At 35.8% G+C, this 13,099-nt stretch overlaps 1 protein-coding gene across 1 annotated transcript; it reads left to right on the top strand.

Annotated features, from left to right (window-relative positions):
- The first annotated feature begins 244 nt into the window (after positions 1-244).
- Positions 245-12,317, top strand: ehd4 (EH-domain containing 4). Its single transcript, XM_048191481.1, has 5 exons — positions 245-518; positions 1,911-2,087; positions 4,938-5,035; positions 8,365-8,777; positions 11,492-12,317. Exons 1-5 carry the CDS (start codon positions 289-291, stop codon positions 11,696-11,698), a joined length of 1,125 nt encoding a protein of 374 aa, XP_048047438.1. The 5' UTR covers positions 245-288; the 3' UTR covers positions 11,699-12,317.
- Positions 12,318-13,099: the final 782 nt, after the last annotated feature.

Below are 13,099 nucleotides of genomic sequence, written 5' to 3'. Positions count from 1 at the left end.
TCCTCCCTAACAACAGCGGGAGATACGTCAGTGTAGCTCATGAATATTCAAACATAGAGTCACGAGAAAGAGCGTCACATAAAAGGATACAGGTGAGGTCACGGCGACAGACAAACAGCTGGACACTACGCGCAGAGGCCAGTAGACAGGCTAGTGTTGCTACTGAAACAAATAAAGGAAATAAACAAGGCGGAAAAAAAAAACTGGAACCGTTTTAAATTCCTCCAGTATAAAAAAGGGAACTAACTTGCATCACGTATAAAAGAAAGCTCTAAGAAGAACGGCAACATGTTCACTTGGGTAAATAAGGAACAGGGTGGAAGAAACAAGGAGGGCGACATGTTTCAAACAGTGACAGAAGGACTTCAGAGCCTTTATGCTAAAAAACTGCTACCTTTGGAGGAGACCTACCTCTTCCACGACTTCCACTCACCGGCTCTGGAGGAGGCGGATTTCCATAGCAAGCCCATGGTCCTCCTGGTGGGACAGTATTCCACTGGGAAGACCACTTTCATAAGGTAACGCATTGCTTTGACAGAAAGTCAACACTTCAGCAAAACACTTGGTATAGTTTTCTGCCTGTGAATGAATGAATAGTTGGTAGCACTTTATTTTAGCGTCCTTGTTTCACATTTTACACGCATTTACTATAGTAATAACAGTGAAATATGCAAAATTACATGCCACTAACCCTAAAACAAACCCCAATATTAACACTATAGTAAGTACATGTTGTTAGTGCTCAAATGTATAATTACACTGTAATAAGGACACCTTAAAATAAGGTGTAATCGAATATTAATGTTTTGCAAGCCAAAAAGGGCTTTATATTATTAGACACGACTATATTTATTGTGACTTACTTATTTATTTTTAATTACTCATAGAACAGCATGTACACTACACGTGTTAAGTTTAGTACAGTGAGCTCTTTGTGGTTGCTGCCACATGCTGCAAACCCTTGCAAGTTGGTGTGTAAAACAGCTTATGCCAGCTCACATAGTCCATTCATCTGTGAAGAGATGTTGAAGGCTGGAGAGAATGCAAACAACTCATAAAAGCATCATTATTCTTCTTATTGACTTTTCACTGTAGGTCAATACCATCCAGCTTTAATGTCTGTGCTGGGTCTCATCAGATCCTGTTCTAGACAGGGAGTCTCTGAATAAATAAGAAAAACCAATAGCTCTGTGATTCATGTTGTACTCCTCTCAAAGTAGAACTGGCTTATTACTAACTCAGCCTTTTATAATGAAACATTAGGTCATAGTTGGAAATGATGGATGTTTAAGGCTGTTTAAGTATCGTATTCCAGTCTAAAGAATTATGAAGTGCACAAGTTTCTAAGTATATAAGTACTTGTTTGTATAAGTGAGTATGAAAAGCCAATACAAATTATTTTTGTATTATTTTTTCTAAACTCTCTCCCCCATAAAACAGTTTTCAGGTCAGTGTCTGGAGAAATTCAGCCATATTTAACAATGAATGCAGTCTGATTCATAATTCCCTTATGTTTATGTTAGATTTGAAAGACAAGCCATGTGTGTTTCTTTGCTTGGAAACCTTTGACACTTTCTTATCCTCTGACAGGATGTGGTAGGAATCTATGGTTTGGCTAGGAAGTTACAGGAAGAGTGAGACTGATGAATAGGTCTGTTTTCACATTCTAGCCATCGTCTAATGGTTATGTGCCACTGTTTACCTTTGATCCTTGGTCAGCTTTGATTTTATTGACTATCTTTATCTTACTGCATTCTGTCTCAACCTAAAGGTAGCGCCGTAAAATATTCCATTCGTTGTATTCTCACCTAACCGTGACGTTTTGTTGTTAGCCTGTGCTGTCACATTAATTCTGCCGCTCCGGTCGACAAAGAAGTGGTTTGTTAATACTTAACCTCTCTCTCCTGCAGGTATCTTCTGGAGCAGGATTTTCCAGGGATGCGAATTGGCCCTGAACCAACGACAGATGGATTCATAGCTGTGATGTACAATGAGAATGAGGGAGTTGTTCCTGGAAATGCCTTGGTTGTGGACCCCAAGAAACCTTTCCGCAAGCTCAATGCATTCGGAAACGCCTTCTTAAACAGGTAAATATCAAGAGCTGAATCCCTGCTATTTGTAGTATTATTTAACATGGCATATTAAAAGGATAGTTCACCCAAAAATGAAAATCAGCATCAATTACTCAGCTTCATGTCATTCCAAACCCATAAGATTGTAATTTATCTTTGAAGCACAAATTAAGATATTTTTTAATGAAACCTGAGTTATTTCTGTCCCTCCATTGAATGTTAATCCACCTAAATTTTGACACAGAGATCATTAAAGTAATATATTTGAATTTTAATTTAGGCTTTTATTCTGCTGTACTGGCTTGACGCATGAGAACCAATGTGGTTTGTTCTTGCACGTCAAGCAAGCATGTTTCTGTTTACCCATTTTTGGGCAAACTAACCCCATAGAAAAACGGCTGTCAAGCTCGAACCAGGAGAAGCTTGAACCAGGTTGTTAAACATCATATCATGTGGCAGGAAAATCTAGAATGTGGGCACATATTCTTGTCTGCTACATTCTGTAACGGATGTCCCTCTTGCCCGGGGTGTTGCCAAAACAAGGATTTTCCATTATCTTGCTCTGGCAGTGGCATAGGATAAGAAGGAAATCTGTCTGTAATGGCACAAGTACAGTTCAAGGTTTACGGTATAATTATAAAAAGACCATGCATTCACGCTAAATACACATTATGTCACAATGCTTTGTAGTTTTGTATATTGCTTCCTTTCCATTAGGTTTACATGTTTTTCAACATGGCACATTCTGCCGCTCATTCATTTTCTTCCTTTCATCCCACACAGCCTGTTTTTCTATTACAGGCAAATATTTTCCACAAACAAAGTGTCTCAAAAACTGTGTAAAGGGTCACTTCTTTTAGGTAACTATAACTGTTGCATGACCTTCCACAAGTTTTAATGTTTAATTTTAGAACCTAGACAGTTAGACAAAGGATTTCCCCCCCCCCGTTTGCTGTATATTTATGTGGAGGGGAAATGGGTAAGTACTTCTTTGACAGTGACCACTATAGAGGTCAAAGGCACACTTGACAGAGAACATCTCTTCTCCTCCAGAGGAACCTCAAAACAATGCACTTCGTTTCCTGTGGATCTCGTTGTGCGTCATGTGATGGCACGTTTAGGCACAGCAGGTTCTTTCTCTCATTCTCGCTACGCTTTTTATCTACTGGCTTTTTGAATAAAATGCATGTGTCATTTTCTTGAAAATGAAACTTGTTTGAATGTTTCTTCCTCAATTTCTCAACATTTCCTTCTGCTTTGCAGCTGACAGGTGATGTTCGATCACAGATGTTGCAATTTCCTCTTAGGTTTTGTTTTTTTAAAAAGATAAATCCTCAAATTCACTTGAGACAATGTTGCAATCTTAACATTATCATAATGGAGATTTCAAGATATTATATTAAATAATAGTTTTAGTTACATTTAGTAAATGTATTATTCATTTGTTGAATGTCTGAGCGTTTTTTCTAAAAGGTTGTGGAATAGTTTACCACTGTCCATTAGATCCTTCACCTCAGTCAACATGTTTAAAAGCAGCACTGACAGCATTGTGTTCTGGATGGATGCAGTGTCTTATTTATTTATTTTTTAGGTTTAGATGCGGTCATTAGCAAAATTTTAGCTCAATTCTATGGGCTAAAAAGGTCCATTGTCAATAGCGTAGCAATCAAGTGTTGGGGGTAACGCATTACAAGTAACTTGAGTTACATAATCAGATTACTTTTTCAAGTAACTAGTAAAGTAACGCATTAATTTTGCAATTTACAGCAAAATATATTTTTCAAATAAGCAACGCAAGTTACATTTTTTACATTTATTGACTGACAGCTCTCCTGTCCCCATGTTGAGAGAAATAGTGCAGAAGTGTCGTGTGCACGGTGTAAACATGATGGTTATTGTGGTTCTAGACTAAATTAAAAAAAATAATAATTTAGATTAGATTTAGAAATAAGAGTGTTGAACTTCGATCTATTCTTCTTTAATCCAGAATGGCAGCACAGCTGAAAGGTTTGTTTGAGCTGCGCCCTCTACTGTACAGGCGTAAATATGCATTTCCTTCAGCCTGAGGGTTATTCATTTCACTTTTGGTGTGAAAGGGCCTTAACACTTGCCAAAAAAAAAGAAATTTGTTTGTTGTTATTAAAAAACAAACAAGCAAGCCCAGTCAAGGTGAGAAAAAGTAACGCAAAAGTAATGTAATGCATTACTTGTCATAAAAAGTAACGCAATTATTTACTTTTTTAGGGAGTAATGCAATATTGTAATGCATTACTTTTAAAACTAACTTTTCCCAACACTGGTAGCAATGTATGAAGAACAGCTCACACATAAACCACTTTCAAGTCCGTTTTTGTTTGTCAGCCAAAGAGTTTGTGTGACCAACTTGAACCTGAGCAAAATCTCATTTTATTTTGTATATTTATACTCATTATTCATCACTGCTAGAGTATCCCATTGTTTTAGGCTTGATTCTTTTATCTTTGAAAACATTTTGTACGAAAGTGTCTCAGCCCATAACTCAGATCAAACGAGTCAACCGACAAATGTAGTGATACTACCAGTATTTCCGGTGATAACATGAGGTGATGAACTCTCTCCATCTGTCTTGCTAGGTTCATCATTACTTGTCATAAAAAGTAACGCATTTAGTTACTTTTTTAGGGAGTGACGCAATATTGCAATGCATTACTTTTAAAACTAACTTTCTCCAACACTGGTAGCAATGTATGAAAAACAGCTCACACATAAACCACTTTCAAGTCCATTTTTGTTCGTCAGCCAAAGAGTTTGTGTGACCATAATAAGTACTACCAGTATTTCCGGTGATAACATGAGGTGATGAACTCTCTCCATCTGTCTTGCTAGGTTCATCTGCTCGCAAATGCCCAACCAAGTTCTGCAGAGCATTAGCATCATTGACACACCTGGGATCTTGTCTGGAGAGAAGCAGCGCATAAGCAGAGGTTAGTGGCTGCAATGCTTACTGTACAGGAAGATGTTCATTCTGCTCTTTATAGTGCCTTAGAGCCAGTCCATCCTGTACTGTGTAATAAACAAAGGCCGGGAGTTACGCACAGACTCGGCCACACACAAACAATGGGATATCAAATGACAAAATGGACTCCATCAAATGCACCTCTTTATTTCTCTGACAGTTTTCTTAAGTTCTCTCCAAAGATGTTTATTAGAGAATAGCCATTTGTTTAGGTAAAACTAATCATGAGTGGATGCTTAGTAGAGTGAAGAAGATAATGTCACATGACCAACACAGCATGAACTGTGCTGTTTAGCAGGCAGAATTTTTCATTCTGAAGTCTCTGTGGCAATTTCTCATTGAAAATAGAGTTGTTACAGCAGGGAGAGTGGTTAACTCCCTAGAGGACTGAAGCTCATGTTCCAAGAATAAGGAACAATCATAATGCATTAGTTTTCATTTTAGTCACCAGATCTGGCCTGTTTCGTTGTAAATTTCCTCTGTTGTTTCCGTCCCTGTCTCCCATTACATGACACGAGCAGACACACTGGAAACCCTGATGAGTCTGTGGTGTTATGATGTCAGCATTTCTTGCTTTCTTTTTTCCTCTTTTTGCAAGCATGAGTGTAGCTTGCCGACACACTTCTGGGTTTACATCAGAGTTCTGGTAGCTCAGTATGTAGATAGTGTTCATGTGTTACAGGATCATCAATAAACAAAACAAACTTGCTTTGTTTTCACATATATTTTTTTTAATTAAGAAGGCAGGGCACTTCTGAGATGTGGCTAAGCAGTTTTTAACAGTTGTGGGATATGTCTGTTTATGCTCTATGATTGTTATCTATGAAAATGCACAGCAGCAGAGGTACAGTATGACGCGAGATTGTCTGCAAACTGTAGATTAGGCCTGGTGGCGGAGCCCAGAACTGCACAAATGTACGGACGCAACTTCGGCCATGAGGGATAAGACACATGGGCGTTCCACATCTGTTCCTGCTTTAGCGCCGCTCAGCTGAGGCTGCATTCCTCTTATGTTAGCGTCTCTGACACCTCACGATGCACCATTGGTCTTGTGCATAAAATCATATTTGATTTTTAATATGACTATGAATTTTCTACCAGACATTTGTGTTGTGGCTGCTTTAAATTCTGATACATATTGCATTTTTTAGATTTATAACCGAGGGCAACATATTTGTATTTAGGCTGCTCGTTATAGGAGTGGTTAAATAATTATGGGAAATAATGCTGGTAAGTTGACGACTTCTGATGTTATACAGTACAACCATCTAATTTTTTTTCTACAATTTTAAACTATACTTTCAGTTTGGACTGTTTAAAATTAACTATGGCAAAAAAAGTTATTAGAAATTGTAAAATATTTAAAAAGAAATTATAAATTTTAACAATTTTATATATTTTAACCTAAAATCTTGATTTTTATTTTAAATAAAAGCAAGTTTTGAGTGAGGAAAAGCCTGTTTTTCCTCTGTATTAAGTTGCCTTACATGGAATACCATTCCCACAGTCTAAGCACTGAGCTCCTCCTTTGTAAAATCTTGGCAGAACTTTCTGTAAAAATTTTTAAAGTGATGTGTAATCCATGCCATTGTCGTTGGAGCAGCGTAATTTCCTCATGACTGATGGGTGGTTGGATACTCTGGATCTCGTTGCTTAAAATGAATTTATCAATATATGTACTTGCTTATAATGAGCTATGTGTGAATGGGGGCTGAAATGATGTTCCTGTGTTCTCATGGTCACACCAGGTCTGTGACCTGTGCACTGATACAAGGCTTGAAAACTGATCGTTACTCCCTTCTCTCTTTCTATACCTGTTTCTTCCAGCTACAGAAAGAAAGGTGTAACCATTATTTATGCACGAAGGACAGTTTATCAACATTTTTTCCAGTCGGGAAATATATCAATTTCAAATGAATTTGTGTGTGATGAATTTGTGAGTGTTTTAACCCCTTAACTGTCACCCCCGTTTGAGACATGAAAACGCACTATCCAAACCTAAAAGCTTGTAATGCAAGAATGCTTTGGAATATAGACATATATTGACGTTTTGGAATATAGACGTTTTAAATAAGACACTCAGCAGATTATTCCTGAAGTGAGAGCACTTCAAAAAACAAAAGTATGAAAAAGTTATGGAAGTTTATATTTACTGTAAATCAAATGTACTGTACTAAAAATTTTTGTTTTATTTTATATAAAATATCTATTTTATCAAATATTTTTTACTCTAAAATTTTTATCAAATCAAAGCCATATATCTAAACAAGTTGTGTTCCAAATTTGAAGTTGATATCACAAAAATTGAATATCCCATTCAATTTTGTTTAGGTGCTGTACCAAAAATATAAAAAAAAATGAAATATTTTTGATGCATTCTTCTGTAACAAATTTATATATTTCTATTCAAATGTAAGTTCTATCACATAACAATCACCACATATGGAACCTTGAGACTCAGGCCTTTCTGACAATGTGTTTTGTAAAGATTAGAAAAAGTTTCAAAATAAAATTTGTATCACGAAACCTGACACCGCCCACTAGGGGAGGAGCCGCTAAAAGAATTAAAGTACCATTTCCATGGTAACGCAAAGTTCAATTTCAAAACGGTTTACACAGGATGAATTTTGAGTTTGTAAGCTTTCGAATCATACCTAATTTATGATTAGAAAATATGTTATATGAAAAAAATGTTCTAAATAAGAAGAGTGCCAAGGACGGTGGCAGTTAAGGTTAAATATGAATTTTGATCTTAGTATTTTATTTTTATTCAATTATGTTATTTTAGAAAGTTTATTTATAATATATTATAAACCCCGAACTGGGGTTTGTGAGTTGATGAAAAGTGAATAATTAATTAAATCATGAAAAATATAAATTAAAATAAAAAAATAAAACAATGAAAATAAAACTCTAAAAATTATGAACTTAAAATATAAAAATGTCTTACTTGTTTACTTGCCTGTCATGTGACCATTAACCAACATCAGAAAACCATGAACATGTGAATGTGCTGTTAAATTAAGATATATAAAGATATTAGCTTAATATCTCAAGGGGGTTTTTCAAGTAAATGTTTTAGGTCAAAGGGATTGGCTGAAAAAAGTTTAGGAATCCCTTTATCATACCATAAGTTTTTGTATTATGTTATTTTATACTGTTATTTTACTACTGTATTTTTACATCTCTATTGTGTGTTATGAATGTGGTACACTCAATTCATTTTCCCTTACCTGGGCAATGAAGTATACAGTATTTCAATTCTTATTCTGTTCTTTTGACATTTTTCCACTACAGGCTACGATTTCTCTGAGGTTCTGCGCTGGTTTGGAGAGCGAGTGGACCGCATCATTCTCCTATTTGACGCCCATAAGCTGGACATATCTGATGAGTTTTCTGAAGCGATCAGAGCTTTTCGCGGCCAGGATGACAAAATCCGTGTGGTATTGAACAAGGCCGACCAAGTGGATACTCAGCAGCTGATGCGGGTTTATGGTGCACTGATGTGGTCGCTGGGAAAGGTGATCAATACTCCAGAGGTGGTGAGGGTCTATCTCGGATCTTTTTGGGCCAAACCTCTCCAAAATGCAGACAATCGACGTCTCTTTGAAGCTGAAACACAAGATCTATTCAGAGACATCCAGGGTTTGCCTCGCAACGCTGCCCTGCGTAAGCTGAATGACCTCATCAAAAGAGCTCGCCTTGCCAAGGTAGGTTGTCTAACTAGTATGTGTTTTAATGTTATAGCTGTCACAGCTTAGAGGTCTACAAAGAAATGCATTTTGACACTTTTTAAAATTGGTTAGCACCATTTTTATCATTGTATCATCAGAGTATTAGTAAACTTTGTGCTTAATATCTGCTAACACTTTATTTTGATGGTCCATTCTACTGACTATAAGTAACTACATTCTAGTAATCCAAACCCTAACACCTAACCCTAACCTAATAGTCAACTACAGTCTACTAATACTCCAATGAGAGTTAGTTGACATGTAGTTGCAAATATACACTACCGCTCAAAAGTTTGGGATCTGTAAGATTTTTAATGTTTTTAAAAGAAGTTTTGTCTGCTCACCAAGGCTTAATTTATTTAATTAAAAATACAGTAAAAACAGTAATATTGTGAAAAATTATTACAATTTAAAATAACTGTTTTCTATTTGAATATATTTTACAAAGTAATTTATTCTCGTGTTGGCAAAGCTGAATTTTCAGCATCATTACTCCAGTCTTCAGTGTCACATGATCCTTCAGAAATCATTCTAATATGATGATTAGTTCCTCAAGAAATATTTGTTATTATTATCAATGTTGAAAACAGTTGTATACTTTTTTTCAGGATTCCTTGATGAATAGAAAGTTCAAAAGAACAGCATTTATCTAAAATACAAAGCTTCTGTAACATTTTACACTACCGTTCAAAAGTTTGGGGTCAGTAAGAATTTTTATTTTTATTTTTTTGAAAAGAAATTAAAGAAATTAATACTTTTATTCAGCAAGGATGCATTAAATCAATCAAAAGTGACAGTAAAGACATTTATAATGTTACAAAAGATTAGATTTCAAATAAACACTGTTCTTTTGAACTTTCTATTCATCAAAGAATCCTGAAAAAAAAAATATTGTACACAAATAGTTTGTACAATTGTACACATTAAATGTTTCTTGAGCAGCAAATTGACATATTAGAATGATTTCTGAAGGATCATGTGACACTGAAGACTGGATTAACGATGCTGAAAATTCAGCTTTGCCAACACAAGAATAAATGACATTTTAAAATATTTTCAAATAGAAAACAGTCATTTTAAATTGTAATAATATTTCACAATATTACTGTTTTTTACTGTATTTTTAATTAAGTAAATGCACCCTTGGTGAGCAGACGAAACTTCCTTTTAAAAAACATTAAAAATCTTACCGATCACAAACTTTTGAGCGGTAGTGTATATTTTCTCTATATTTTAATAATTTTAATCAAGTAATGATTCATTATAAAAGGAAAACTTAAAACCAGTCATACATAAAATAATATATATTTATAATAATAAAGTTATATGCCCCTCAAATTTGATTTCAGTTGTCAGTATATGCAGTATACTGCAGTAATGATAGTACAGTAGGTCATTGTTACTATCTAGATTGGTAGTAACAATCCCTTCTTTATTGTCTTTATTGTGTGTGATATAAAATAAAATGCTTTAAAAATTCTTTGAAGGTCCTTGAACCTGGTGTTCATGAAAGAATGCGAACAATAATATTTATATATTATATAATTATAAATATATTTATATTATTTATAAATAATTATTATTAATTATTAAGATCTTAAATGGTTAATAATACTCATGTATTATGCTTGTAAAACCCATGCTGAAACTTTCCAGTATCGCTGCTCATTGTGTTATTTTGTCTTGTGTTTGACCTTAGTTCAACCACTATTGTTTTTGGCTGACTGCACTGTACAAACTTACACATTGTGCCACATGAGCCCCAAACAACACAACCTGGTTGCGTCTTGCACTTAAATCTGGACGGTATAAACAATTCACTTATGGAACCATGACAGAAAGTGTGTCTTATCTCTTCCGCAATATTTTCCAAACACATCCAGCAAACAGGAATCCTGTAGCCCCGTGCATGCCTTCCTGTAATGGTAAAGCCATGTGAGGCAGTAAAATGCCTTCTCCATCTCCTGGAAAAGCCCAGAAAAGTCCCTTTCCTTGGTACAAAGGAATGTGTGTAATGTGCTCAAAGAGAGCACAGCCCTTATTTTTCCTAACCTCTCCACCCCACTTAGTCTTGCCACTCGTCATGTTTACGCCTTTCCTGTCCTCCTCGAGCCGCCAATCATCCTTAAGAGGAATAAACATAGCATAAAAGGAAAAAGCTCAGCCTTAATTTAGATCTCTTGTGGTGTACTTCCTCTATATTGAGGAAAAAGTTTGTATAAACACAGATGCTTTTGAATGTTCCTTTGGCATGTGCATTTCCAAGGTGTAAACACAGAGATAGTGTTTGATTATGCAACTGTTCTAGAGTAGCAGGAGGTGGATGTCATGTGAGAAAAATGGTCTACAGTAAGACTGCACCCAACCCCATCACTGATATTAATCCTGTGCTTTTTAACGGAACTTCAAGCATTGTGATATCATTTGACCTCTTATTTATTTTTAACTTACATTTTATGTCTAGTTTGACCTGATATTGTCACTGTGCTACGTCTTGTGTGTTATAATGTATCTTACACGTACGGACTAAATATTAGGTCAGTGTAATTTTATATAAAATGAAATAAATATAAAGAAAATAATTATTATAACAATATGACACATCTGTTAAACGTGGTCCTACATTTCCAGTATGCATTATTGCATCCTTATTGGAACTTACTAATTATAATCTGCTGTGTGTTTTATAGGTGCATGCTTACATCATCAGCTATTTAAAGAAAGAAATGCCCTCCTTGTTTGGGAAAGAGAAGAAAAAGGAGGAGCTGATTGCCCACCTACCTGAGATCTATCAGATACTACAGAGGGAGCACCACATTTCACCTGGAGATTTCCCTAATGTCATTAAAATGCAGGTAAGACCTGGCCTCTGTCCATGGAACTTGGGTAAATATTAGATGTTATATTACCGCTTCTACCTATGTTCACAAAGTAAACAAAACTAACCAGGATGCGAGCTAACCAGCACTTTTTTTTTTAAAATAAAGCTGTTCTTGCATGAATACAATTTCCAACAACTGCTGGTTATTAATTTATGTTAATTGGTGCAAATATGTATGATGGATTCCAGACTGTAGATCTGAGGAATGTTTATTTTATACAGTGTTTTAGCTCAACGTTTGAGTCCCTGAGGGGGCTGCTTAAGTCAGAGCCCTGCTGTTGTCTGTAGAGAAGACAGAGTGCATACTTTCACTTTCTTCAGGTTTTGCCTGAGGTTGTTTACCCAGCATGACTCTCAGTAGACTCTAGCCCCACATCAGAAATTGCATTGAATTAGGCCTGTATGTGTAAACAAGACACCAGTCAAGCACTGTAATGCAGTTTCACTTTTTTTTTCCCCCAGAAATTAACAGGCACACATCTCATTTTCAGTGTTTCACTTTTTATGAAAAAGACAGCAGTCATATTATAGTCAAATATGCTAATATTAGCAATTATTGACTTGCACATGCACTAACAAAGAACTTTCTGACCAGACAGCACTTCCAGGCAGCACTTGAAAGAGAAAGGCCATGCTCTAAATAGACCATAGCTCCAACAGGCAACATTGATTCACTCCAGAATTAGACATCATATCACTGAACTAACCACTTGGATGCCTTATTTTGTAGGCCCTACTTCTCAGTCATGATCTATAAACATACATTATTAAAGGATTAGTTTCCTTCAAATGAAAATTACCTCAAGCTTTACTCACCCTCAAGCCATCCTAGGTATATATGACTTTCTTCTTTCTGATGAACACAATCAGAGATATATTAATAAATATCCTGACGCATTATAATGGCACTTAACGGGACCAACGAGTATGAGCTGAAGAAAGTGCTTCCATCCACATCCATCCATTATAAACGTACTTCACACGGCTCCAGGGGGTTAATAAAGGCCTTCTGAAGCGAAACGATGCATCATATTTAACTTACGAAGAAAGTGTAAAAACTCTCACAGTTCAAAAAGCTTACGCTACGTCCTACACCTTCCGTATTCAACTTACTGAAAAAGCTTAACTGACGTGATGCCAGTTCCTTTTTTTTGTTAATTGAATATGGAAGGTAGTTTTACAGAAGCTAAATATTTTACTTCATAACTTGTTAAATATGGATATTTTTCTTACACAAACACATCGCTTCGCTTCAGAAGGCCTTTATTAACCCCCTGGAGCTGTGTGGAATATGTTTATGATGTGGAGGAGGATGTGGATGGACGCACTTTCTTCAGCTCATACTCGTTGGTCTCGTTCACTGCCATTATAAATCTCAGATGTGACAGGATATTTATTAATATATCTCCGATTGTGT

This window comes from Megalobrama amblycephala, linkage group LG5, assembly GCF_018812025.1.
Source record: "Megalobrama amblycephala isolate DHTTF-2021 linkage group LG5, ASM1881202v1, whole genome shotgun sequence".
NCBI classification, from domain to species: domain Eukaryota; kingdom Metazoa; phylum Chordata; class Actinopteri; order Cypriniformes; family Xenocyprididae; genus Megalobrama; species Megalobrama amblycephala.
The sequence above is the reverse complement of the archived record's forward strand: the minus strand, read 5'-3'. Positions and strand labels throughout refer to the sequence as shown.

What these genes read in the sequence shown, in the direction of transcription:
- ehd4 (XM_048191481.1), top strand. Translation starts at nt 289, where the DNA reads ATGTTCACTTGGGTAAATAAGGAACAGGGTGGAAGAAACAAGGAGGGC. An exon ending in GGGAAGACCACTTTCATAAG is followed by an intron (nt 519 to 1,910) that starts GTAACGCATTGC and finishes TCTCTCCTGCAG; the next exon opens with GTATCTTCTGGAGCAGGATT. An exon ending in GAAGCAGCGCATAAGCAGAG is followed by an intron (nt 5,036 to 8,364) that starts GTTAGTGGCTGC and finishes TTTCCACTACAG; the next exon opens with GCTACGATTTCTCTGAGGTT.